The sequence below is a fragment of the Syngnathus leptorhynchus genome, chromosome 13 (assembly GCF_054491065.1).
Source record: "Syngnathus leptorhynchus isolate UIUO chromosome 13, UIUO_Slep, whole genome shotgun sequence".
NCBI classification, from domain to species: Eukaryota; Metazoa; Chordata; class Actinopteri; order Syngnathiformes; family Syngnathidae; genus Syngnathus; species Syngnathus leptorhynchus.
This window is the reverse complement of record NC_141207.1, coordinates 6,639,669-6,664,885: the sequence shown is the minus strand read 5'-3', so window position 1 is coordinate 6,664,885 and position 25,217 is coordinate 6,639,669. Positions and strand designations below refer to the sequence as shown.

Below are 25,217 nucleotides of genomic sequence, written 5' to 3'. Positions count from 1 at the left end.
CAGCTTACTGTACATTACAATTGAGTTTTGGAAACACCGCTGTGTTTCTGCTTTTTGCATTACACTTGGTGTCTTCAGAATCAAATTTTCCAGCACGTGATTTTATGTTTAGGATGAGACAAAGCAACAAAGCACCTCTTGCCGTCACATCCTGTTCTGCTAAGTGCATTAGATAGACTTCTAATACTCACACAAACATTCGCTTTCTATTGTCGATTTTTTTTCCCCTTGTTCTTCTGTGGTGTTTTTAAAGGCACATGAACGGAATTGATAGTGGCCAGATGTCATTTTAACGTTCAAGTTGAAAACCTTGCGAAACTTAACTATGTTTGCATTTTTTTTTTTTTTTTGGATGAGTCCACTCTGATGATTTTACAATGCATGATGCCAGTGTAAAACGACTCGCTTTCTGTACATCTGCTTTGACCATTTGTTTCTGGATTTTGAGTCATAACACACACACACACACACACACACACACACACACACACACTTAAAAAAAAAAAAAAAAGCTAGGAAATGCTTGGACGTTTGTTTTTTAAATTCTTGTACGGCAGCACAAGCATTACCTTGACGCGCCAGCGGCTGTCAAAAAGAAAGACTCTTTTCAAGGCAGGAAAGAAAGCTTTCTGATGGAGCCTTTCGGATTCGACCTAAATTGAAACCTTATGTGTGGCATGTGGAATTCTGGGACTTTGGCTGGCTCCCAAGAATCCACAGAATGTGAGGGATTTTTTTTTTCCCTCTTTCTGCCTCTCTTTCTCCCTCTAGTTCCCCCCTTCTTATCCCTCCTCCTATGTGTGCGGTGTTGACTTACATCAGCTCTAGCGAAGGCGCCGCCAAAGTGAGCCAACAAGACGTTTTAAGCAAGCCCGATCTCCCCCTCACTGGAATATTCTTTGGACAAATGCTCTGAAAGGATAAAAGTAAGTCAAAACTTATTTCTCATTTTCTTTAGGTGTGTAACTTCCTGGTTTGGAAGCTGATCATAGTGTTTAGTAGCTTTTCAAGTTGGCTGCTTTTGCAGTGATTGAATGCAGAAGCACAGAATGGTTTTCTCTACGGAACGATTTTGATCGCCGTGCATCAAATGCTGTGTTCTGTTCAAACAACAAATCTCAACTGGGTGCGAACAAACGTTTGCAATCATCAGGTCACACACACAGAAGGACAAATGTGGGATGTAAACTTTAGGGGTACTCTGAAACCTGGATTAGGACTTTTTATTGATACAGCACTTTGCAATTTCTAAATTATTATGGGGAAAAACAACATTGACATTTTCACAACCGAATATTTCAGATTGATCTATGACGTTAGAAGTAACCATAATAATAATAGGCATTTAAATCTCCCCCCCCCCCTTCTTGCTACTTAATCAGTACATTGTTAAGTGTACCTAAACTTGTTTTGATCCTCAAGGACTCGTCTTTTAAATTATATATGTGTCGTACATTATACATAAGCTACTTAAGTGCCACCGACCCGACTTGACAGTAAAGGTACAACGTTTACGCAGCAGTAAAAGTAAAAAGTTAGACCCTTGAACGCCTCTGTAGTCAGGAAGTAGCCAGGTATCGGTCTTTAGCCGACCGACAATTTCGATTTACAATTCGTAAGTCAGTCTTAAACCATTGACGTTCATCATAAAATGACAATTTAAACCCTTTTAAAATGATCTACCAAATCGCTAATGAGTGCTGGCGTAACAGGAGAGAAAGATGGAGACCACGTGACATCCCGACAGTTTTTGCACAGCATTCTAAAACAAACACATCACGGCTCAAAAAGGGACATAAAAATAATGATGGCACGTGCATTAGTTTGTTAGTTGTTAGTAGTTTGTTTCAGAAGTTTAAAATGAGATTTTGGGTTTTAACCAAGTGTGAGTTTTTGAGAGTCCCTTCATCATTTAAAATAGGGAGAGGGGAAGCCGCTTTGGGGTCATGGGGTCAAAGGAAGAAAGCCAGGAAAGTTTTAACAAAGAGAGTATGTAAGAATAAAACAATTGACAATCAAATATCTTAGTGCTTTTTAATTTCAGAGAAACGAACCGGCCACTTGGTAAGAACAACAATTATGTACTTTTAGAACGATCTTTTTGTGGGCTTTAACTTCAGGCTGAGAAGGAGGTCAATGTGTGGTCATCTATCATGCATACGCAACAAACACACACACACACCTGCATGTGACACCTATGTGACACTCACGCAACACCGATGGACACCAAAGGGCATGTCAAAACGTCCACTTTGGACTTTTGTTAACATTGAACCATTGCACTTGTCATTGATAATAGTATTTGCAATTGCAGACTGGGACAACGATATTATGGATATACTTTGAATTGGAGGACATTTGGGCAAAAAGAAGAAAATGAGTAAAGTTGTGTAAGATCAGTAAATATGGAGTACAGCAGAACCTCCAAAGTTGAACACAATCCGTTCTGTAATGCTGGTTGACTTCAGTCCAAAATTCTTTATTGACTGTACAGGAAATGTTATAGTAGTGTTTATCTAAAATCAGGAATATTGCTCAAAGACAAACTCGAGGAAAACATTAAAAAAAAAAGTCGTCGTTTGCGTTTTTAGGTGCTCTCCCGTGTACTCTGCTCTGTGTTGAGTCACGTCGAACTGCACTGACTTATGTAATGATGTTCGTGCGGTCCGTTTATCGGAAAGTCATAGCATGTGTGTGCCACTTGACAGCCGATTCATCCTTGTGATCCACAAATGCGTGTGTGTGCGCTGTCTTCCACTTCCTGTACTGGCTGCCTGATGTTTATTTATATAGAACAGTTTTTTTCCAATTTTTCTCCCCCCTCTTTCTTGTTTAGCCTTAATACTCATCGGTCGTTATGTAATATGTCATAAATTGTTATTGTTATTGCTGAGCATGTGAAAGGAGAATGATGAACCGGTCCATTCTGGCTCGCGGTGTTTGAACTTGGCTCCGCAAGTCATGAAAATATAAATCCACTTTTGACGGATATGGCCAGCTTAGCCCTTTGCAGTTCTTGTCCGCTTCTGCTTTTTAGAGCCGGAACATGACAAAAATTGACCTTTGCACTGTAAATAAATTGGAAGGTTGAAAAGCTGGACAGCGGAAACTGCAAAGTGGAACAGCCTAAAAAAAAAAAATTGGCTTTATTTTTTTATTTATTTGCTTTTTCCACACACAAAAATTCATACAGCAGATGTTCCTTCTGTGTCCCTGTTAGGGATCTTCAAATGTTTTTGTTTTGTTTACTTATTTTTATTTTGGGAAGTTACATCAGGAGTTTTCAAACTTTTGGAGAGCATTTTTTTCCCCCTCATAAATCAGAACATCAAATAAACATAACTGCCGTGTACTTTAAAGGCAAGTTATAAGTCCCATTAAAATGAAAAAAGTTTTCAAATAATTATCTCATTTTTTTTTTAGGATCAAAAGTAAGTACAATATACACTTTTTTTTATGAGATGACAATTTATTGCTAATCATTTTACGGACGCTCCAGCCACTACTTACAGACCTCCACTTATATTATACAGTAGTTCTCTCAACAGTACATTTTATGACGCTTTCAAACTGGACATGACACTTCCTATCGGAAACTTGCCCCCATTCACACTCAATGGGGAATTCTCCAGGTCGAGACCCCAAAGCACACAAGGTCCTTCACGGAGCACCGCATAACGTTTTTCTAGACGTCCGAGCACACACAAGCCGTCAGCTGTTTGGCTTTCATTAACTCCGAGTCGGAGGCGATAGGCAGACAGCTTCAACCTGGAAAAGATAGCAAGCGGCCGTAACCTTAGCGGCCGTCCGGAGAGCTTCGGTTGGTCTGAAGGGACACAGGCTGCTCAGTTTGTCCTTAATGTCTTTGTCAATACTGGTCGCACGTCATCTATTTAAGAGAAGGGGGGCAATTTGACATGTAATATTAATCAGCGCAAGGAAGAAACCAAGTACAAATACTTCATTGCTGTCCTTGGAAAGATTTTTTGTAGCTAGCTGTACTTTTAATATAGCGTTTTAGCTAGCTGTACTTTTAATATAGCACAGTTTTGGCCCATTCAAACTATGGAGCTTTTCAGGGATGCGACTTTTATACCCAATCACGACACTGACCTGTTTCTCCAAACTATCGAAAGCCCGTTTTATTTTCTGTCAACCTTTTTAGCATGCTAGAAAATGTGTTTGAACAGTGCTTAGTTGAAATGTCATTTTATTTATCAACAAAATGGGTTGATCTACTTGACCTCATTTCAAAATACCTCCAAACTTTTTTTTTTACCAATGACAAACTATTGACTCTCAGCATTCACGTGTTTTTGTTTGTTTGTTTTTTGTGTGTATCCAGGTCGAGATCCATTCCAATCCAAACCCGTGTTTGTGATGAAGCGCCCGCGCGATGTCTGCCTGTCGTTGCTGCTCCTCGTGACCTCTCTGGCATCTGTCAGCTCGCAAGTCAACCCAGGTACGCTTCATCATCGCAAACAGTGAGCGAGCTTTTGGTTAACACAATGTCCCTTTAACTTTGAATCTCATTTGACCTCACTTTTGCAGTTTTATGTGCAAATATCTCGCTATTCAATTGGAGTCTGTGGCTAATGCATACCAGACATTCTGACAGCAGGAAAGTCCATTCAAATAATCTTTCTCCGCATGTGCGTGTGTTGAACTCAAAGTTCAATAAGTTCACCAAAAAAAAAAAAGTTTGTTTCCAACCTTGAGGATTTCTCACAATTGTGTGTGTGTGTGTGTGTGTGTGTGTGTGTGTGTGTGTGTGTGTGTGTGTGTGTGTGTGTGTGTGTGTGTGTGTGTGTGTGTGTGTGTGTTATAATGTCAACATACTCTAATGTATGGAAGCAGGATACTTCCACCTCGAGTTATTTTTTCCCACAGCAGGGAAAGAGTCACGGCTGAATTTAATGGAGCCGAAATGGCGAGCCAAGCCAACTTTCCTCTTGTTTAAAATTCCCCAGCAATGGCGCTTGTACCATCCCTGTGTTTTCCATCCCGATCCTGAGTGGGCGAGCGTGATTTCACTCTTGAGGAAAAAGAAGTGTGTGGGTGTGTTTTGCGTATCCAAAAAGACGGACAGGCGCTATTGACAAAATTCAAATGTTCGATCACGCCTCCGCATTTAACGGTTACTGTACGTATATTTATATTTTGCAGACATGCGGTGTGTGTGTGTGTCGGCCGCTAAAGTCGGTGAACAAGTCTACCTTTCAGAAACCCAAACGATGGCGAGAAGGTGGTTTGCGCTCTCTGGGGCTCTGTAACACAAAGCTGGTGTTTTTCCACCTTCTCCTGGGCTTGATATTTTTAGATGCTGCGGTGGCCTGAATGTGAAACCTGATGGGCAGTGTGTGTGTGTGTGGGTGTGTGTGTGTGTGTTTAGGGTGGGAGGTCGATGCGCCGATGCGTGTAAATGACTAGCCGCGCTGCTCACCTCAGGGGTCACCTCTGAGTGGCTCGGGTAGAAAAATAAACACAGCAAGAAACAACATTTGGACGGGCCTCGTCTTAACATCCGTTAACTCGCTCTGCAATCGTGGATGTCCCTAATGGCTGACATTCAGACCTGGATGTCTCATCTCAGCCAAGAACAAGTTTATGAGGAGGATTTTGCTACTTTTGTCTCAGGTTTATCTCAATGACTAAGTTCTCCAACATCTAGTCATGGTGTTCATTAGTATATTTTCTGTCAACTCGAGTTTTGTTTGTTTTCGTCTTTGGATTATTTGGCCCGTAGACCACAAATAGCATGAGAATATTAGAAGAGTCCAGTGGTTTGACTTGATGTGGCTTGTTTCTAACCAGAGAAGTCTGGGGCGGGGATGTAAGATCATTGAGTCCAAGATGAAAAAGTTTTGGTCAAGTCTGCAACATCTGGAAGCGGTTCAGGGTGTGCGGCTATCGCCTCATCAGTGAAGGCTACGAAAATCCTCTCGGCTTTCCGCGTTGAGAAAATATTTGGATGAGATCAGCGTAGAAAGAAAAAAAAAGGGGGGGACAGAGGAGACCTTGAATTCTGCTGTTGCTGGAGTCTTCTCAAAGGAGACCAGGTTCCAGGCTCTCTCTCACTCGCCTCGCAACTTCCGTCGAACGTTCCGGAGATGGTCGTGACTTGTGACTCGCTGGCACACGCACTCACACACACACACACACACACACACACACACACACACACACACACACACACACACACACACACACACACACACACACACTGACTCTTTCATTGCAAATAAGGTTACCTGGCGGTCACATCCTGTCAGGTGGACTCGGTCAACGAGCACCGAGGGAAAAATTCTCCAGCCACTAGTCAGGTAATTCAAAGTGCGTGAGTCACTTTACATTTGTTACTCACTCAAGGAACAAACAGTGAAGAGGTGGAGTGCCTCGCAGTTCTGAGATTCCACGTTTGAACCCCGGGTCCAGTCTTTCTGTGTGGATTTTATATGTATAACAAGCAAGACACCATCAGACCTTAAATCCCCCCCCCCCTGAATTTCGTCGGGAGACGAAAAGAGACCACACAAGAGTAGATGAGGTGGCGTGCAGGAAACAAATGCTATATCCACCGCAATGTGGAGGCGTAATTGGCTCCGAGCGGTCGACTTGACTTCGTGCAGCTACGCGCACGCCTGTTTCGACTGGCACACGCGCATATACACACATGTGGTGATTCCGGTTTATTATTTCAATAACACCGTTGCGGCCCTTTCACGCCTTCCGTCCAACAATATCATTTTTTTTTTTTTTTCAACCGCTGTGCAATATGTGTTTTGTCAAGCAAAAGTAATACAATGGATGCTGGTTGTTTTCCAACTTGATAATTACCTACAATAGCCACAGCTCTTACGATATTCTCCATTGGGAAAATCCCCCCCACACCCCCCCTCCTGAGTAAACAATGAGTGAATGATCATGTGGCCTGCATGACTGGAGACAGTGGCAACTTTTATATTTGTCATCAATTTTGTATGGCTGTATTAAGTGAAATATGGTGTGTGTGTGTGTGTACTTTAGGTGTGTGTCGGTACCCCTTGGGAATGTCTGGTGGGCAGATTCAGGATGAGGACATCTCCGCCTCCAGCCAGTGGTCCGAATCCACCGCTGCTCGATATGGCAGGTAGGGGGTCTCACACAACTATAGGTATTGACCAAAAATTATATTTTATCATATTTTAATGTTTTAGGTTTATTATTCTATAGATTAAATTATTTAAAAAAAAAATAATAAAAATATTCTCAATATTAATGTAAAATTGTAAATAATAGCATATTATTGCATTTAATTTATCAACAATTATTCGTAGTGTTTTTAAGCTGTTGTTAAGTCTAACACGAACCTTCAAAGTCTAACACCAACATCCGCTTCCTAGGTTGGATTTCGAAGAAGGTGATGGCGCTTGGTGTCCGGAGATCACGGTGGAGCCAGACAACCTGAAAGAGTTCTTACAGATCGACTTGCGCTCGCTCCATTTCATCACCCTGGTGGGCACTCAGGGTCGCCACGCCGGCGGCATTGGAAACGAGTTTGCACAAATGTACAAGATCAAATACAGCCGCGATGGCAGTCGTTGGATCTCGTGGAGAAACCGGCAGGGCAAGCAGGTGACAAATTATTTTATTCTACATATTTGTGTCGATTCCATTCGATTCATCATCTGATTCATTGGTCATTCAACAACTACAAAACAGGAATGACGTTTGTCGCACGCAGGTGATCGAGGGTAACAGGAACGCCTACGACATCGTGCTGAAAGACCTGGAGCCGCCTGTCATCGCCCGATTTGTGCGCTTCATGCCCGTTACCGACCACTCCATGAACGTCTGCATGAGAGTGGAGCTGTACGGCTGCGAATGGCTCGGTAAGAAGAAAACAAGGAAAACAGGGTTGCCCTAAATCAAATCATGAAGTTGTTGAACCCCTTCAACTGAACACAAAATAGGTCTTCCTAAGTATCCAGTGCAGGAAGTTGATGATCATCTTTGATTGATAGATGGTCTGGTGTCCTACAACGCTCCAGCGGGCCAGCAGATGAATTTACCGGAGCACATGGTCCATCTCAACGACTCTGTCTACGATGGAGCCATCATCCACAGGTCTGCGTGTGTCTTTGTGTGTGTGCGCGCGCCTGAAAACTTTTCCTCGTCGTCTCTGTTGTTGTTGTCACCCGGTTGCCGTGGTGACAGCAAAGAGACAGTGGCGAAAGGCTTCCAGGTGGCAAAGCCTCCTCATAGGAACAACTGAGTCAGCCTGCAAAGGAATGACATTATAATTGTTTGTATTATAGCATTGTGAATGAATAATGTCCTCCATGACACGGGCCTCCAATGATGGGCCAAGTTCCACATAGCTGAGCTGAATTGCGATCGCTTGCTCGATGCCGCCATCTAGTGGCGGTAGCAATCACTCTGGCTCAAAGAAAGAGGCAGGGAACATTTTGAATGAATGTTTCAGTCCTGTAAAGGACCTTATTATATTTATTTTATATTTATTTTGTCTGTCCTGTCGCTCTCCTAGCATGACAGAAGGTTTGGGTCAGCTGACGGACGGCGTGTGCGGCTTGGACGATTTCACAGACAGCCACGTGTATAACGTGTGGCCCGGCTACGACTACGTGGGCTGGAGCAACCAGAGCTTCCCCGGCGGATACGTGGAGATCATGTTTGAGTTCGACCGCATACGGAACTTCACCACGATGATGGTGAGACATCCCACCATTTGTGCTCCTTCCACGCGAGAATCAAAAGTAGTCATCGTCTTCTTGCGATTCCAGGTTCACTGCAACAACATGTTCACGCATAACGTCAAGGCTTTCAAGCAAGTGGTCTGCTATTTCCGCTCTGAGATGGACTGGGAGGCCACGCCTCTCACCTTCAGCCCCACCCTGGACGACGACGACCCCGGGGCACGCTTTGTCCCCATCCCGCTTGCCAATCACATGGCCAGCGCCATCAAGTGCCAGTTCTACTTTGCAGACATCTGGCTGTTGTTCAGCGAGATCACCTTCCAGTCAGGTACAATAAAAAAAATAGTCCTCCTTATTTCCACAAACATTGGCTTTCACGTTTTAGTCCAAACCGTCATGAAGGCCTATTATGTGAGCAACTGCTAAACCGACTGTTGCTAAGCAAAACAGCAGCACATAAACTGTCTCTTTAGAAGACTTAACGTGTGAATTGGGTTTTTTTTTTAGACACAGCCATGTATAACACAACGCTGACTCCTCCCAAGACGGGACTTCCGCCCATCATCCAACCAGGTCAGTGAGCATCACGTCAAAAAAAACTGACTTCCGAATCATAAAATGATGAATATAGTTAGTGTGAGAGCAATTGAGTTAGCAGTTAGCGTTTATGCCTCCTCGTGCATTTCAAACATCTCCCCCGTTTCCCTCCCCAGAGGACGACCCCACTCATAAAGTGGACGACAGCACGACACGCATTCTGATTGGCTGCCTGGTGGCTATCATTTTCATCCTGGTGGCCATCATCGTCATCATCCTGTGGAGGCAGGTGTGGCAGAAGATGTTGGAGAAGGTCAGTCGCTCGCCAAATCAAATGACTACAAGAGCAGCACACATAAATAACACCCAGTCCGTTTGCCAACATAGAGCGAGACCTTCATCTACAGTCACAACCAGTCGAGCAGCGCCACCAGTGAACAAGAGTCCAGCTCTACTTACGAGCGCATCTTCCCGCTGGGCCCGGATTACCAGGAGCCCTCCCGGTTTATCTGCAACCTGCCCGAGTTGGCACAGAACTCGGAGGAACCTGGTAACAGATACGCCCGACAAATAAAATGAATATTTCTTTGTTTGGATAAGCATCCATCATTGCTGTACTCCAGCTTCCAGCAGCACGGCGGCCCAGGACGGCGTCCCTCACTACGCCGAGGCGGACATTGTCACCCTGCAAGGCGTAACCGGCGGCAACACGTATGCCATCCCGGCGCTCGCCATGGACTTGCTTTCCGGAAAGGATGTCGCGGTTGAGGAGTTCCCGCGGAAGTTACTCACGTTCAAAGAGAAGCTGGGAGAGGGCCAGTTCGGAGAGGTCGCCTATTATCGCCGGACTTTGAATTGGAGAGCCGCAAAAAATAGCAAATGATGAAATACCTCTTCTTGTTTTTAGGTGCATCTTTGTGAGGCAGAAGGAATGCAGGAGTTTATGAATAAAGAGTTTCTATTTGACGTGCCAGAAGAGGCCACGGTTTTAGTGGCAGTGAAAATGCTACGGTCAGATGCCAACAAAAACGCAAGGTAAGGAGTCCAACTTTAACAATAATATACAAACGCATTGCTTTGGCGCCGCCTTGTGGCGTCACGGTGTCATGGAACAAATGAAAGATGGTGGGGGGGCTTCAGACTTTAATTACTTCCAGATTTTTACAATTCGCAACAATCAATATCATGTTTCACCTTTATTTTTATGATGGATCATATTTAAAAGAAAAAAAAATACCAAATGACCCACAACCTGCATTAATTATGTCGCATGTATTTAATGATACTGTGCGTCCTTCTGCATCTTAGGAATGACTTCCTAAAAGAGATCAAGATCATGTCTCGCCTGAAGGACCCCAACATCGTTCGCCTGCTGGCCGTGTGCATCTACAGCGACCCTCTATGCATGATCACAGAGTACATGGAGAACGGAGACCTCAACCAGTTTTTGTCCCGCCGTGAGCCAGAGGGACACTTGGCACTACTCAGCAACTCGCCCACAGTCAGGTAAACGCAGAACTATGAATTCCAAACAAATGGACTTTTTATGATTGACATCTCGTTTCAATAACTCGATTCTTTTTTTTTTTTTTTTCTTCTCTCCAGTTTTGACAACCTGTGCTACATGGCCGCCCAGGTAGCGTCAGGCATGAAGTACCTCTCCTCGCTCAATTTTGTACACCGAGATCTGGCCACGCGCAACTGCCTGGTGGGCAAGAACTTTACCATCAAGATAGCCGACTTTGGCATGAGCAGGAACTTGTACAGTGGCGACTACTACCGCATCCAAGGTCGAGCGGTCCTGCCCATCCGCTGGATGTCTTGGGAGAGCATCCTGCTGGTGAGGACAATTCCAAACTATAACTTTTTTTTTAAGAACACAATAGTGCTTATTTTTGAGTTAGAGAAATGTTAACATCAAAAGGGCAATACTGCCATCTAGTGGTAAGTATTGGTAGTTTTTTTTATTGGATAGATCATTTTAATAAAACAATGTATCTCCTCACGCAGGGAAAGTTCACGACGGCGAGCGACGTGTGGGCCTTCGCGGTCACCCTGTGGGAGATCTTGAACTTCTGCAAGGAGCAACCCTACTCGCAGCTTACAGACGAGCAAGTCATTGAAAACACGGGAGAGTTCTTCAGAGATCAGAAAAGACAAGTGAGTATTTCAATGATCTGGTAACACTGCTTGTCGATGACAAACATTGCAGCTCTGCTTACCTTCAGCTTCTCTACATGATCACGGTTCGGCTTGAAAATGTCAAACGTGTTCATTTATTTCCCAGATCTACCTGCCACAGCCGGTGCTGTGCCCAGACTCGCTCTACAAGGTCATGTTGGGCTGCTGGAGGAGGAACACCAAGGAAAGACCGTCTTTCCAGGAAATACACAGAGCCCTCCTGGAAATACAATCATAGAGCCACTGCGACGTTTCACGCAGATGACCGTTGTGTCCGACGTGATCCAGGCTTTTAAGCTACTTTGCTCGTGTCACCTGCGTTAGCGTTTGGAGAACACTGTGCGGCGGACGTAAGTGCTACGGACCGACCAGAGACAATCGTCCACAAATTCTTACGACACAATGCATGGTTGTGCTACTTCACTTTTAACTGTAAGCAAGTAGCATTCTGCACTTTTCATGTTGTATGTTCAAATATGAAGTTGAAATGTCACATTATTTTTTTTGGGGGGGGTTATTGTTTGGAAGACTGCTTGAATGTAGTGGGGGGGGGGGGGGGAGTGCACCAGATTTCAAGTGTTTCATCTCAGTCTCCTCGTCGAATAAGAAGGAAATGTCAATTCTGAAACGTCTTTTCTTTTTGTGCTGTGTAAAGACAACCAGTATTTTGTATTCCTATTTATATACTGTGTGTTGATATTTGACTGTTTCTGTGTACTTGGTGTAATTGTGTATGAATATGCTCCTTTTTTTAATGTTTTATTGGATTAGTGATTGAAACAAAAGTGGGTGGATGGATGGTGGAAGTTGTGGAAAGTAGAGTTGTTGGACAGGGTGTACGCGTTGTCATAGAAACGGATGGCACGCTGTGTTACGGGTGCCGAAAGGGGTCAGGGATGTACATTTTCAATGTAAGAAATCACACGGGGGGAAGTGGAGACATATTTAGTGGTTTTGTACAGCATTGTATTAAAAATGTTTATGTACAGTACTTGTTAACGAACGTTGTACATTGATTATAAAATAAAAGAGTGGATTCATCCCCCGCGCTTTCGTGATCCTATTGGCTGCCTTGCCTGATGTATCCAATCACAGGACAGCGAGGGCGGGTCAAGTATGACTCATGGTGAGTTCAAAAGCGTAGTTTTCTGTACTGAGAGAAGTATTCGTGCTAAATATGCTACTTGGCTTCGTTTAATGAGGTAGAGAAAAGATGAACAAGGTTGTTTTGGTGACGGGAGCCAACAGGTAAAAACGTTTATTTGCTGTGGAATGCCGTGAGTGGTTGCAATTCGTATTAAAGACGTTATATGTAATGTGCGATGCCATAGATAAATGGTGGACTTTTTTTTTTTTACTTTGTTTACAACAATCCGGACTAGTTTTTCTTACTTCCGCATCACAGTATGCTGGAAAAACTACGGTGGCCAAAAAAGGTCAAACAAACAATACACGACTTTTTCCTCCCCCGCGTATGTTTGGCGAGGAGTTAATTACTTGGCTTATATATTTTCCAAATATACTGAATACTGTAGCAAAAGCAGACCTAGTTTTACATCTGTGCTTGTGTAAAAGTAAATAAAATAAAAACTACTCTAGTGCAGTCACCAAGTATTTTCACTTCATTACATCCCACCACTGTTTGTTTTTCCCCACCCCAGTGGCATCGGCCTGGCTCTGTGTGAGCGTCTCCTCAGCTCCAAGGATGGCGAAGGACTCCACTTGTGTCTGGCCTGTAGGAACATGCGTCGGGCTGAAGCCGCTCGCTCTGCCCTGCTCGCTGCCCACTCTGCGGCCCAGGTGACGCTGCTGCAAATGGACACCAGTAGCATCAGCTCGGTGCTCAGCGCTGCACGGGAGCTTCAACTCAGGTGGATGGATAAACATTTTATATGTGTATCATATACACATTTCAGTGAAACTTTGTCTTCTGCAGGTTTAACCGGCTGGATTATGTCTATCTAAATGCTGGCATCATGCCGAACCCACAGTTTGACCTCAAGGCTTTCTTCAAAGGCTTCTTTTCCAGGTACAATGCATATTTAACACCACTCCGCATATCTTAGCCTCTTTGGAATATGAGGTTTAAATCACATAATCACTCTACTGTATTTTTCTTGATTTATTTTTTTTTTTTTTGCAGCAATGTCTTCACCATGTTGACAACCGGCGAGGGCATCCTGACACAGAAGGACGGCGTCACTCCAGATGGCTTGCAGGAAGTCTTCGCCGTCAACCTCTTTGGTCACTTCCTGCTTGTAAGTTTGTCCGTTCCCTGTTAAACTGGAGTAGAAAGACGTGTTGACATTGGTTCTTTGCAGAGGGAGCAACTCTTGAGGTCATTTTAGCAGAATGCCGGCTACACTGGATATGTCGGTTACTTGAGCAACAATACTCATTAAAAATGAATAGCTTGATTGTCCCTGATGTAAGGTCACGAGCACTTCTAGTCTAACAACATGCAGCCGATTAAATACTGCCCCGCAAACCTCTTTTGATTTTTTGAAGCCTTGTGTTGTGATTATTTAAAAATGTACGAAAGGAATCAAAAGTGAAGTGCGTTTCCTTTCAGATCAGGGAGCTCGAGCCGCTTCTTTGCCAAGCAGGTCGGACCTCTCAGCTCATCTGGACGTCCTCCAGTAACGCTCGCCGCTCGGCTTTTAGCCCGGAAGACGTGCAGCATCGCAAAGGCAGCGAGCCGTACAGTTCATCCAAATATGCTTCGGACATTCTCAGTCTGGCCATTAACACTCATTACAATAAACAGGTTAGCTGTGACAAAAACCATAAAAGAAGAACACCCTTCACTTATTTGAGTGGTAGAATGTTAGTTAGCTGAATTGTTGTGCTTTCCAGGGCTTGTACTCATCTGTGATTTGTCCCGGCTTTGTGATGACCAACCTGACCTACGGTATCCTGCCTTCCTTCCCAGCATTCCTCTGGACCCTGCTTTTGCCTCTCCTATGGCTGGTGAGTGACGTAAAAAAAAAAAACTCTACTGATGTCATTCACCCCAATCCACTTTCTTTTCATGTTATCAGATCAGAGTGTTCATCAATACGTTCACCCTGACACCTTATAATGGAGCTGAAGCTTTGGTAGGAAGAAGCACGTTGGGAAAAAAATAAATAAAAAATTCTGCGGGACATTTATGCATGTGCTTCTGCTTTTGTAGATTTGGCTTTTTAATCAAAAACCTGAAATGTTGGATCCACGGGTCAAATACCACAGTTTAACATCTAGCCTCGGTCATTGCTACACTCAACCACGGCAGGTATGCCTGATAGGTTTTTCCTTTCTGGGATAGTTGAAACAATGCAGCACATTAGGATCTTCTTTGCAGATGGATGTCGACTTGGACACGTCAGAGGCGCTTTATGACGAGCTGCTTCGGCTGGAACGGGAAGTGAGGAGGAAGCGAATCGTATCTTAACACACTCCCATGCAAGGTGTGTCAGAAAAGTTTCAGGATTGGTATCGCTACTGGTAATTATTTTCTTCTGAGGCACATCTGATCTTTGGAAAATGACAAATCATATTCAAGTGTAAAAAGAAGTTAAGCATTGTTGATTGCAAGAAACAATAAAACACTTAATTATACCTGGAATCTGAATGTCTTCGTATTTAGTCTTCTCAGCTCCTTGTCGGACCTAAATGTCAAGAATGAAATGTTTCTCTTCCCTCCTTGAAGATGCGTGACATGTGAGGTTGTCAAATCCATAACGCTCGGGACAAAAGGCGTCAGATTCCAACAGCAGGTTCTCGGTGTCGTCCCCAAAGCGTACGTAGGTGCTGCGAGTGAGCTCGTCCGCAACATCAGGCGTCCCGGCATTCTCGTTTTGACTCTCCTCCGCCCAGCTAACTTTAGGGTTGGAAAAAGCCCACACCATGCCGCAGAAGTACAAGAAGAAAGTCCCCATGACCAAAATCATGAGCGCGTATGACTCCATCATGGCCTTGGTGACAACGGATGTCATGACTGATCGGGATGTCGGGATGCTGTGGTGCGTTTAGGTGATACGAGGGTGGGTGACGTTGTGGGCTGGACTAACGTTCACTCCATCTGTCAACGCTGATAACATGATCTGGACTTTTTAAAGTTGTGTGGGGTATTTATATTTTATATATTGTATCTTTGTTTGTAAAATATAGCCATCCATCCATTAAGCCTTTTACTATTTTTTTATTTATTATTTGACAAGCTCATACACTTATTCTTTTTAAATTGAAATGGTGGAGGGGGTTGTTTTTTAATTAAAAAAAAAATTAAAATAAATTCTAAATGTGCAGGTACATGGACATTTACATGTTTTACATGACCCGTGGATTTACACGCTTGGACAAACCACAACACAAGTTTTACATGATGAAGCTTTTACCAGTTTTCACTTTTGATTTGTACTTTGTCGAAAGTGCCGTCGTCACTTGGGTGATTACACAAACCATGTGAGCATATTATTATTTCAAATTTTGACACAAAGCTGGCTCATGTTGTGAATTAAAGGCATGACGAGTTTCTTTAAAGACTCAAAAACGAGAGAAAATTATATTAAAGCGCGCGTGCACGGCTTCCGCAGGCGAACCACACGAGTTACTGTTGCATTGTGGGTAAAGTAGTTTTTATTGGCGTTTGACCCCACTGCTAGGAGTCCCCAACGGACTACACCCCCCAACCGCGACTATCCAACAAAGTCCCGTATGTCTATCGCGCCGGAAGAGAAGAAGTTCCTTTTCCCAGCCATCTTGTGGCTTCACCTAGCGAAGTGTTCGCACCAAGCCTCGTAGAATCGGAGGAAAATCCTGCTGAAGGGGCGCCATCATGCCCGGACAAATGCAAGAAGGTTTTGGCATCGCCGTAACCAATCGATACGACCAATTATTGGACGATGAATCGGACCCGTTTGAGTTAATGAAGCAGGCTCAGGCTCAGGCTGAGAAGAAGAAGAAGGAGCCTGCCGCTCCCGGTGCCGCCAAGTCTGCAGCCCAGGCGGCCAAACAGCCCAAAAAGGAGACCCAGAAAGACAGAAAAACCCCGTTGACCGACAAAAAGGCGGAACCCCAGGCTCCCGTCCCGCTTAAGAAAGATGGTGAGCACGTTTTTCCGCTTTTCGAACCTCTTTTAGCATAAGGGGGTGTCGGGTGGCTGCTAAAGGCTAGCGTTGTATCAAGGTGCGTAAAGCTGCCGTGACGTGAGCTCCCGCGTGGTTGCTGGGGGGAATATGCTTCCCTTCTCGGGCTCAAATAACCGTATTATAATCATGCCAGATCAAATATTCCGCGAAGAACCACTCGGGAAAATCCGCATTTCGTTCTGGCTCGAGGCCCTCATTGACGGTCCAGGCCCTGTGTTAGTATGACGATCAAAAGCATGTTTGTCGTCACATGTTATGAAAAATACACCTCGAGGAAAACAATGCAGAAATGAACAGTCATGTACGTCCACGTTAAATAATTCAGCGTGCAACTTGTTTACATTGTCAATAAGCGATAAACAGGTGCAAGCACATGCTTCTACCCCGCTGCACTTCCTCGCTTTCCCATTAGCATCATGCTAACTGCTGCACGCAAATCAATCTAAAAAAAAAAAAAAAATACACTGATGTACTTGCATGCTCACGCTAGGCCATAATCAGTATGTGAGGGGGGGTGGGGGGTCAAGTGATCTAGTTGCTGGAGAGATGAGACAGGTGCACCCCTTCGTGTGCTGCATACAGCTGCTCTGTGTTTCTATTTCGGTATACAGGGCAAGTGAAGCAATGTCTCCACCATGTGTTGGCTTACGGCGGCCATGTGCTGCCAAGGCGGTGGTGGTAGTGCCAAGGTGAATCACGTGACGATCATTTTGGGTACCCCCAGTGTGGTTGGGCGCGCGGTTCGCGATGTGTTTTGATCTAGGGGTTTTAGCTTCATGCCGGTCGAGCAGCCCAAAAAAGGGGGGCGGGGATTCCGACTTGGGGCTCACATTCCAAACTATTCATCCACTGCTGCCTCAGCTAATGATTGACAGTGCTGTAATCTCCAGTAGGCAATTGCTCGCCATTGGCTTAACTCCCGCCATGGAAATGCAAATCAAGAACAAATTAAAAAGGCGTGACTTTGGCAACCCCGGGATCCGTCGTATTTGTTCGTTCCCGCATTGATAGTCGTCGCCGTGTCATCCCGTAGGTCCCGGAATGAGGAGAATGGGCCGCAAGCCGGAGGGCGAAGGCCCGAGACCCCAAGGCGGTCAGCAAGGAGAAGGACGACCTCCCGCAGACAGACGGCCAGCGGATTGGCGGCCACCTCGCCGCTTCACGAGGCCCGCCGGCGAGCCTGGCGAGAAGCCCGAGGGAGGAGAATTCTCAGTGGAGAAGTGAGTTTTCGTTAGACGTCGCCTAACGCACCGAAATGTGTCGGCCGTTTGTGATTGTGTTTTTTTGCCGCCCTTCAGGCCCATCGGTGACAGGCCGATGAGGGGCCGCGGTGGCGGAAGGGGCTTCCGTGGAGGCAGAGGCCGCGGCATGGGTCGCACTGATGGCTTTGACTCCAGAGGCAAACGAGAATTTGACAGACACAGTGGCAGCGACCGATCGTAAGTACTGTTATCTGAGAAATCACTGTTGATGATTGGTGGAATCAGTTTGTTGAATATATATATATTTTTTTTTCCGTCAGGGGTCCGAAAAGTGAAGAGAAGCGAGGTGGAAGTGGATCTCACAACTGGGGCACAGTCAAGGACGAACTCAAGTAAGTCCGCCACAGAACAATGGTCTCATTGTGTTAGCTCAGCTCGACGTGAGGATGTAGATAACAAGATGGCACACCTCGACACAGGAAATGCGATTCTTGAGTCATTCACTGATCACCGTTATGATGTCCCTATGACGGGAAGTGTCCGATCCTGGGTTTTGTCCTCCACAGTGAACTCGACCAGTCAAACGTCACAGAGGAGAACCCGGAAGGCGAGGAGCACCCACCCGCCGACTCTGAGAACAAGTAAATTGATCTCGGCACGCCGCGACCGCCTCGGCCGCCGCGATGGCCACTCACGGTGCGCCTCTTGTGTTTTTGTTGAAGGGAGAATGAGGTAGAGGAGGCGAAGGAGGAAGGCCCCAAGGAGATGACCCTGGACGAATGGAAGGCCATGCAGGACAAGGACCGCGCCAAAGTGGAGTTCAACATCCGCAAGGCCAACGAGGGCGCGGACTGGAAGAAAGGATTCGTGCTGCACAAGTCCAAGGCTGAAGTGAGTTTGAAAGAATCATTTCCAAACCTGTGGAAGCTCAAGAATGGTTTTCAGATGTTCTACTTGTGCATGGATACAAATTAGCCAAAGTTCTTTTCAAACACTGTTGACTTCAAAGCTGAACGGAGGGAAGCACATCTCGGAGCGCCATTTTAAAACGCCTTCTAATTGTGGCTTCATCTCGCAGGGTAAAAAGGATGAACTGATAGACTCTGAGACGTTTGAGTCCAAGGTGAGTGTACGCCACGCTTTTTCAACGGCGCGTTGAAATTTGCGCGTGACATGCCGTCTGGCTTCGCCCTTTAAGACGGAAGAGGAACCCCACTTCCGCAAGCCGGCCAACGACATCACGTCCCAGCTGGAAATCAACTTCGGAGACCTCGCACGTACAGGCCGCGGGCGCGGTGGGCCGCGCGGCGGGCGAGGCGGACGTGGGCGCGGCGGCCCACCCCCCGGCGAACGCGGCGGCGACACCCCCAGGCCGTCACGCGGAGGAAGGATCGAAAAGGTGAAAATAGGAACTGAGGGACAATCGGGGACAGACAATAATCAAATTTAAATTAACATTAAATGCAAATTAAGAAGGGTAGAAATGTTATTGCATATTAAATTGGAAAAAAAAACCGATCTGTCTCTTCTTCTCCAGTCGACCGCGATGGTGCCCAACGTGGATGACCCCGAGGCCTTCCCGGCCCTGGCCTGAGAGCCTTTTAGGGCGGGGCCCACAGGAAGAAAGAGCACCTCCGCTACGAGGCTTGCATGTTCCTGGATCCTTCAGCTAAGTGAAACGACGAGAGAAGACTGTCATGAACTGTGGCACTCAATGTGAGGACTGCGTTTTACCCAATAAAAACAAAACCGATGAAAAAAAGGAAAAGAAATTAACCAAAAAAAAAAAAACACAAAAAAGAAAATGGACTTCTTGCTACTCGGGAGCTGCTTATTGATGGAGGTTTTTGTACTTGCAAACAAAAGTAGCAGGGATGCTTTCATACAGTATTTTTTTTTTTTTCAGAGGTTATGCATTTGTCCATCTGTAGAATCTTTTGTAATTTAGAAAAATACGCATTCGGAAAACATCGTTTATGGTTTGCGCCGCTGCCCATTTGCCGGCTACACTCATCGAGTTTTTTTTTTTTTACTTTTTGTTCTGCCTCAGCACTGATAGGTTTTTTTTTTTGTTTTTTTTCTACGCAGGAAGGTCCATCCTTTTAAGAATGGCCTGTAAAAAAAAATTCAAATCATTTTTCACAAATAGTATTATGATGCAAATTGGACTTCTCTGATGACGGGGCTCCTTTTTGTATGGCAAGATAGGTCATTTTTTTTTTAGAGACAGTTTTTCTACCAAATTATCACTAATCACGAGGCTGTTTTTTTTTTTTTTTTTGTCCAGTAGATTCATTTCAAGCCATCTCAACGACTGGGAAGCATCGGCTACTGTTAACACACTCCGTTTCAGTCGGTCTCTGCACTGTCCTGCGCAGGCCGGCCGCTGCGCTGTGGTTTTTATTGGGCACGACACCCACCACCACTCGCATAACTGCTCTGAAAGAAAAAAAAAAAAACAGTCGTCGTTCATTGTGTGGAACAACTGATGTGCTTCTGCTAATGTGTGAATTCCTGCCCTGCTATTGGAGACCTCTGTCGGTAAATAAAGGTGGTCGGTAAATTGGTTGCACTGTCGTTTTTGCACCCCATTAAAACCCACAAAGCTTAAATATATTGATAGAATCATGCTTTTTTTTTTTTGGGGGGGGGACTGATTTTCCCCATCAGATAACATTTTCCATATAAGGAATGAAATTATTAAGCATTCCAAAACTTTGTTGAACAGAGTCCAAAGTACATGAATCTCATGCCATGAATGGAAGGCCAGACGTACAAGCAGGCATGTTCTTCATGTGCGTCATCGTGTGAGCATGGACAGAAGGGAGCTGAGACATCTGCTGTGTGATACGACCAGCTTGACTCCGGGTGCTGAGGGGGCTCGGGCTGTGGCCCACCACCGTGCTGTGCCACCTACACCTTTTAATCATTTAGACTATTAGCTCAATCTAAATGCACGTTTTTGGAATGTAGGGGTTAAGCAGACATACAAACCGAGTTGATAAAGGACAACTAATTGTTTTTTTTTTTTAGTGATAGTTCAAATAAATGTTCTTTATAATAAGTCTACACACCCACAAGCATCGAACTTAACATTGAAGGATTTTTTCCCCTGCTATGTTTTGATATAATAAATCTAAAAGACTTCTTTTACTGTTAGTGCAAGAATCTTGAAGCCACATTGTGCAGTGCAGTTTGCAGGGTGTTGGGGAGGAGGCGGGAGGGGGGGGGTCAATATGTGCACGGTGATGATGCGTGACGTCACGAGCATCCAGCATTAGGCAGCAGCAGCAGAAAAAGCAGGATCGAGCATTTTCCTCCTCTCTCCCTTGAGCCACCATCACCGCCTGTGTCCTTCTCGCCTGCGACATCTACAAGGCTCTCCATTCCGGCTACCAACATGCGCTCCTTCTCGGCATTGCTTGCGGTGTTCCTGGCTGGGTTCGCCGCCGCCGCGTCTTCTCTGGAGATATTTGACAACCAGCTGGGCGACATCAGTTACTGCAAGAAACAATGCCAGCTTTCCATCAAAAACAAAGGCCCCACTAAAGTAAGATATCATTACAATGCGTACTGCATGACTGATTGCGCAACAAAACAAATGGAATGACCGGCGTGTGTGTGAATTTTTGTAATTATCATTTAACCCCCCCCCCCCCCCCCCCCCAAAACCGTAGCGTCTTTCTGTTCAAGCCGAAAATGAGTTGAGCATTGCGGGTGAAAGCGTGCCGTTAGTAGCGCCAGCACAAAAGATTTTACAGCACGGATTTTTTTTTCCGTCTTCTATCAACCCTCAGGTGTGGCTCCATATCTTGCTGCAGGGCAAAAACTCAAAATTCCCGAGCGAGCCAAACCACCGGGACGATTAAAAAATATTAATAATTCAATAATTACATGTGATAAAAAAAAAACCGTGATGTTGTTTAGTGCTGTCGGTAAACGCGGAAATGGTGGAGATGATGACAAGGCTATTATGATAGCTGCATGCGTATTGACGAGGTTTGACCACAAGAGGGTGCTATTTCTAATCAGATTCAGGATTACCTAGTCAGGATGGCATTTTTGTAGACTTTAAAATATATATAAAAAAACATTTAGCGTGTTAGCATTTAGGTCCTCTGTGTTTTCTCAATTGCACTAATGTACATTATTTGCTTGACAACCAACATCTGTTCTTCTTCAAGGACTCCATGATGAACGCCTGCCATCGCGGCTGTCGTCTCTACTCCATCTGCCAGTTTGTCAATGGCAACGCCGGCTTTAACACCAGCAAGGACGAGTGTCAAGGAGGTGAGCGGCTCCATATGTGGCTCCCCGGTTTGACTCGAATGATTTGTCAGTGGAGAGATTGCCCTTTCCTGGGTACATCATAGATGTCATTGTTTAGTGTACCTAATAAAGTGTCCCTCAATTCCCATCTGTGTTCACAGCATGCCAGGAGGCTTATGTCAAACTTGTGGAGCAGGATGCGTGCAGCACCGGCTGCGCTAGCCAGCCCTCGGAACCCGAAATCAAGAGGAGGAAGGTGAGAGAGAAAGAATCTTCGCACATCATGAGATGACATGAGATTTCCCAAAACAGCTCAAGGCCATGACCCTGCGCCCCAAGCCGCCTTCCGTCATGGAGGCCGTGTCCAGTTGGTGCAATGACATTGTCAGTTCCGCCCAGAGCTTCATCTCTTCCACTTGGACCTTCTACCTGCAGGCCGACGATGGCAAGGTCGTCGTTTTTCAGGTACCGTTTGCCTTTACAATACGTTTGGGAAATGAGAGAGCGAGTTGACGCGTAAAGTTTTCTCCAAACAAAATCACACAGCTCGTTAAGAGTTATTTTAAGACGCACCACTTCCTCTCGGCATTGTGAATATCCCCGCTTAGAAAACCTCATGCGTCGTGAAGTACCTCATTTTTTCTATCGGCAGATCTAAATCTGGAACGACAATAAACATTTACATTAAGCTAGTGACTCCAAAGTTGAGTGTTATGCATCGGAAGAGCTGCAGAGAAACAACGTAAAGCGACGAAAATAAAATCCGTCGCGCCTGCCGACCTCAGCGTCCAAACCGGCTGCCTAATTAAAGGATTGCGAGGAAATCGACGGCTTGATGATACGTTGAAGAGCAGCGTGGAGTCGGACAACCTCGACATTACCTCATATAGAGACGCAAACGCCGCAAATGTTTTGTTCTTTGAATTCATTTGTAAACCGATCTTGCACGAGTTCATCTCTGCTTGGAGATATTAAATATGCATGTGAATGAACTTCATCTTCCTCGGCTTCCTCAGAGCCAACCGGAGATGGAGTATTCTCTTCCAGAGCTGCAGGCTCCTCGCTCCAACGTGGCCGACAATCCTTGGCCTCAGGTGCACTCGCACACGCAGAAGCCTCACGGTGAGCGTGGAGAAACAACCTTTTGTCTGGGAGAAATGAAATTAGCTTCTGGGAAAGATAGCATTTTTTTTTTTTTTGTTTTGGACAGGCGTGAGGGGGCGTGGTGAGAAAGTGGGATCCAAAGTCGGAAGCAGGGGTAAACATCAGGTGCAGCACGCAGACGAGAACGCCGCCACCGCCGCCGCTGCCGAGCACGACTTCCTGGGCTGCATGTCCAGGTAGGCCCAGATCAAAACGACCGAGATGAAGGAGAAGCGTCTTCTTAACGATGTAACGTTCATTTTTAAGGCGCTCGGGTCTGCCCCGATGGATTTTGGCGGCGTGCCTCTTCCTGTCCATCATGGTCATGCTGTGGCTCAGCTGCGCCAGCCTGGTCACCGCACCCGACCAGCACATCAAGACGCAGGTATGACCCCCCACTTAGCCCTATTAGCGTTACAAATTGGATTTTTAAAATCGAAATAAAACTTCGGTATTGAAAAACGAGTCGCGCGATACGGTGGAGTCGTCCAATCGGTGTTTGTTCGCAGTTGAGTATCAACAGCAACAAAGAGTTCCTGGACGCCGCCCAAGTGAAAGTGAATCCGTACCACCTGAGCCCCCTGCCGGCCGTATGCATCAAGCGGGCGCCGGCCGAGGACTGCCTGGAGGCGGGGCCTCTGCCGGTCAAGGTGGACCTCGATAAGACGCGCGTCTAGAAAGCTTTGGGGATTCCCTTGACTCAGTCACTGGATTATTATTATTTTTTTTAATGAGCACAGCACCCTCCGAGTCATTTAACGCCATTCTTATTATTGCCCTAACTGGATATCGTTTGATGGACGACCTGTCTGAGGGCGTCCATTTTGTTTTTGAGATTCACATTTGTGAGCGTTGAAGTGGGCAGAAATGATTGAAGTGCCACGCAAAGTCATTGAGCTACCTGTAATGTACATTGTAACCGAGACATAGAGGATTATTTAACGAGGTGAATTAAAGCTACACTGAATAAAATACATATACTATGAGAGAAAGTCATTTTTTTTTTCCATTCACATTTTTCACAATTTTTTTCAACTAAGATATAACTTTAATTTTCAAAGTGTAGGTTATTTTGAGAAAGTTGTTTTTGTTTAGAAAGTCAGGTGCTTGTCCTAATTTTTTTTTTATATATTTTTTTTCAAGTGACATTATTAACATAAATATTAACAATTTTACTATTCTCATGTCATTATTTTCTGGAAAAATTAAATACTATTAAAATGTGACTATTTTAATATGATTGCATGTTTTACGTCACATACATTTTCACAATCTATAAGTGATTTCACAATCATGTATGTCTAAAAAAAAAAGAATTGAATATGTCAGTAAGACCCTTTGTCTTGAAAATTCAGTCTCATAACTTTCATGAACTTTTTTTTCTCGTAGTCTGTGTTTTGGTGCCAGTGTGGCCGTAGTAGTCCTTGGGCAATTCTTGTATAATTCTGATATGTTATCGCCCTGCTTTCACATAAGGAGCTATATAAGTACATGTAGACATTTTTGTACTTTACTGAACTCAAAAGAAACATTTCATTTGTCATGGAGCCGAGTTCCCCATTGCTGGAAACTTTTTGTTTGTGTTTTTTGGCTGTCCTGTAGCACTCTTGGACTCGCCCAAATAAAGCGTGCATGCCGAGTCAAGCTTCCATAGTCGAATCCTAATTGCTCCCCAAAGGCCCGTTGTAGATTTGTGACCATTTTTTTTTGTGCTCCTATATGCTGTAAATATTATGACATCAATAATCATGATAATATTGACAAGGAATGCCGATAAGGACTTGAACAAGAACAATAAGAGCCATTCAATCAATATGTGAACATATATCACCAAGATTTTGATGTGAATTTCTAACTATTGTATTGTTTCCTTTTTACCGCTCTCTTCATTTTCAATCAAACAATTGCATCAAGGAATAAAGTGTTTTCATCAACAAAAGTTGCGTGTGTGTCTTACTGATTAAAAAGAAGGGATAAGGAAGAATTTAATGATAATTCTAAGCTTGGAAATGATTCATTTGGCTTTATTTATTTATTTATTTATTTACAGTCTTGGA

At 44.8% G+C, this 25,217-nt stretch overlaps 4 protein-coding genes across 8 annotated transcripts; all 4 read left to right on the top strand.

Moving 5' to 3' along the window:
- The first annotated feature begins 62 nt into the window (after positions 1-62).
- On the top strand, positions 63-11,936 carry ddr2a (discoidin domain receptor tyrosine kinase 2a). 2 transcript variants are annotated; one of them, XM_085927214.1, is made up of 17 exons: positions 63-926; positions 4,346-4,462; positions 7,027-7,129; positions 7,383-7,614; positions 7,724-7,871; positions 8,004-8,106; positions 8,528-8,711; positions 8,784-9,024; positions 9,204-9,269; positions 9,410-9,546; positions 9,621-9,783; positions 9,857-10,062; positions 10,141-10,268; positions 10,542-10,739; positions 10,839-11,073; positions 11,244-11,393; positions 11,521-11,936. In XM_085927214.1, exons 2-17 carry the CDS (start codon positions 4,381-4,383, stop codon positions 11,650-11,652), a joined length of 2,508 nt encoding a protein of 835 aa, XP_085783340.1. In that variant the 5' UTR covers positions 63-926; positions 4,346-4,380; the 3' UTR covers positions 11,653-11,936. The 2 variants fall into 2 exon arrangements, with proteins under 2 accessions (XP_085783340.1, XP_085783342.1); XM_085927216.1 differs by lacking the exon at positions 63-926 and having other exon boundaries at positions 4,333-4,462.
- A 16-nt stretch (positions 11,937-11,952) lies between these two features.
- Positions 11,953-15,013, top strand: LOC147047185 (3-keto-steroid reductase/17-beta-hydroxysteroid dehydrogenase 7-like). 3 transcript variants are annotated; one of them, XM_085927222.1, is made up of 9 exons: positions 11,953-12,662; positions 13,076-13,214; positions 13,351-13,443; positions 13,558-13,672; positions 13,987-14,181; positions 14,271-14,384; positions 14,456-14,512; positions 14,590-14,688; positions 14,758-15,013. In XM_085927222.1, the coding sequence occupies exons 2-9, from the start codon at positions 13,120-13,122 to the stop codon at positions 14,845-14,847; spliced, it is 858 nt and encodes a 285-aa protein (XP_085783348.1). In that variant the 5' UTR covers positions 11,953-12,662; positions 13,076-13,119; the 3' UTR covers positions 14,848-15,013. The 3 variants fall into 3 exon arrangements, with proteins under 3 accessions (XP_085783348.1, XP_085783347.1, XP_085783349.1); XM_085927221.1 differs by having other exon boundaries at positions 11,954-12,662; positions 13,076-13,285; XM_085927223.1 differs by lacking the exon at positions 11,953-12,662 and having other exon boundaries at positions 12,757-13,214.
- A 1,034-nt stretch (positions 15,014-16,047) lies between these two features.
- serbp1a (SERPINE1 mRNA binding protein 1a) lies at positions 16,048-20,311 on the top strand. Of its 2 annotated transcripts, none has more exons than XM_085927219.1 (9): positions 16,048-16,501; positions 17,580-17,766; positions 17,845-17,985; positions 18,069-18,140; positions 18,315-18,389; positions 18,468-18,639; positions 18,827-18,871; positions 18,947-19,147; positions 19,286-20,311. In XM_085927219.1, the coding sequence occupies exons 1-9, from the start codon at positions 16,234-16,236 to the stop codon at positions 19,340-19,342; spliced, it is 1,218 nt and encodes a 405-aa protein (XP_085783345.1). In that variant the 5' UTR covers positions 16,048-16,233; the 3' UTR covers positions 19,343-20,311. The 2 variants fall into 2 exon arrangements, with proteins under 2 accessions (XP_085783345.1, XP_085783346.1); XM_085927220.1 differs by having other exon boundaries at positions 16,055-16,501; positions 18,471-18,639.
- Positions 20,312-21,064: 753 nt separating this feature from the next.
- tmem59l (transmembrane protein 59-like) lies at positions 21,065-25,081 on the top strand. The gene is made up of 8 exons (XM_085927224.1): positions 21,065-21,298; positions 21,933-22,038; positions 22,179-22,273; positions 22,330-22,482; positions 23,034-23,139; positions 23,228-23,357; positions 23,428-23,545; positions 23,670-25,081. Exons 1-8 carry the CDS (start codon positions 21,149-21,151, stop codon positions 23,835-23,837), a joined length of 1,026 nt encoding a protein of 341 aa, XP_085783350.1. The 5' UTR covers positions 21,065-21,148; the 3' UTR covers positions 23,838-25,081.
- Positions 25,082-25,217: the final 136 nt, after the last annotated feature.

Excerpts from the sequence above, each read along its gene's own strand:
- tmem59l (XM_085927224.1), top strand. The coding sequence starts at position 21,149 with ATGCGCTCCTTCTCGGCATTGCTTGCGGTGTTCCTGGCTGGGTTCGCC. Across the intron at positions 21,299-21,932 it reads AAAACAAAGGCCCCACTAAA|GACTCCATGATGAACGCCTG; the intron begins GTAAGATATCAT and ends TTCTTCTTCAAG. Across the intron at positions 23,140-23,227 it reads GCACACGCAGAAGCCTCACG|GCGTGAGGGGGCGTGGTGAG; the intron begins GTGAGCGTGGAG and ends TGTTTTGGACAG.
- ddr2a (XM_085927214.1), top strand. The coding sequence starts at position 4,381 with ATGAAGCGCCCGCGCGATGTCTGCCTGTCGTTGCTGCTCCTCGTGACC. Across the intron at positions 4,463-7,026 it reads CAGCTCGCAAGTCAACCCAG|GTGTGTGTCGGTACCCCTTG; the intron begins GTACGCTTCATC and ends TGTGTACTTTAG. Across the intron at positions 7,615-7,723 it reads GAAACCGGCAGGGCAAGCAG|GTGATCGAGGGTAACAGGAA; the intron begins GTGACAAATTAT and ends TGTCGCACGCAG.
- serbp1a (XM_085927219.1), top strand. The coding sequence starts at position 16,234 with ATGCCCGGACAAATGCAAGAAGGTTTTGGCATCGCCGTAACCAATCGA. Across the intron at positions 18,141-18,314 it reads ACAGTCAAGGACGAACTCAA|TGAACTCGACCAGTCAAACG; the intron begins GTAAGTCCGCCA and ends TGTCCTCCACAG. Across the intron at positions 18,872-18,946 it reads CTGAGACGTTTGAGTCCAAG|ACGGAAGAGGAACCCCACTT; the intron begins GTGAGTGTACGC and ends TCGCCCTTTAAG.
- LOC147047185 (XM_085927221.1), top strand. The coding sequence starts at position 12,628 with ATGAACAAGGTTGTTTTGGTGACGGGAGCCAACAG. Across the intron at positions 13,444-13,557 it reads TTCAAAGGCTTCTTTTCCAG|CAATGTCTTCACCATGTTGA; the intron begins GTACAATGCATA and ends TTTTTTTTGCAG. Across the intron at positions 14,182-14,270 it reads ACACTCATTACAATAAACAG|GGCTTGTACTCATCTGTGAT; the intron begins GTTAGCTGTGAC and ends TGTGCTTTCCAG.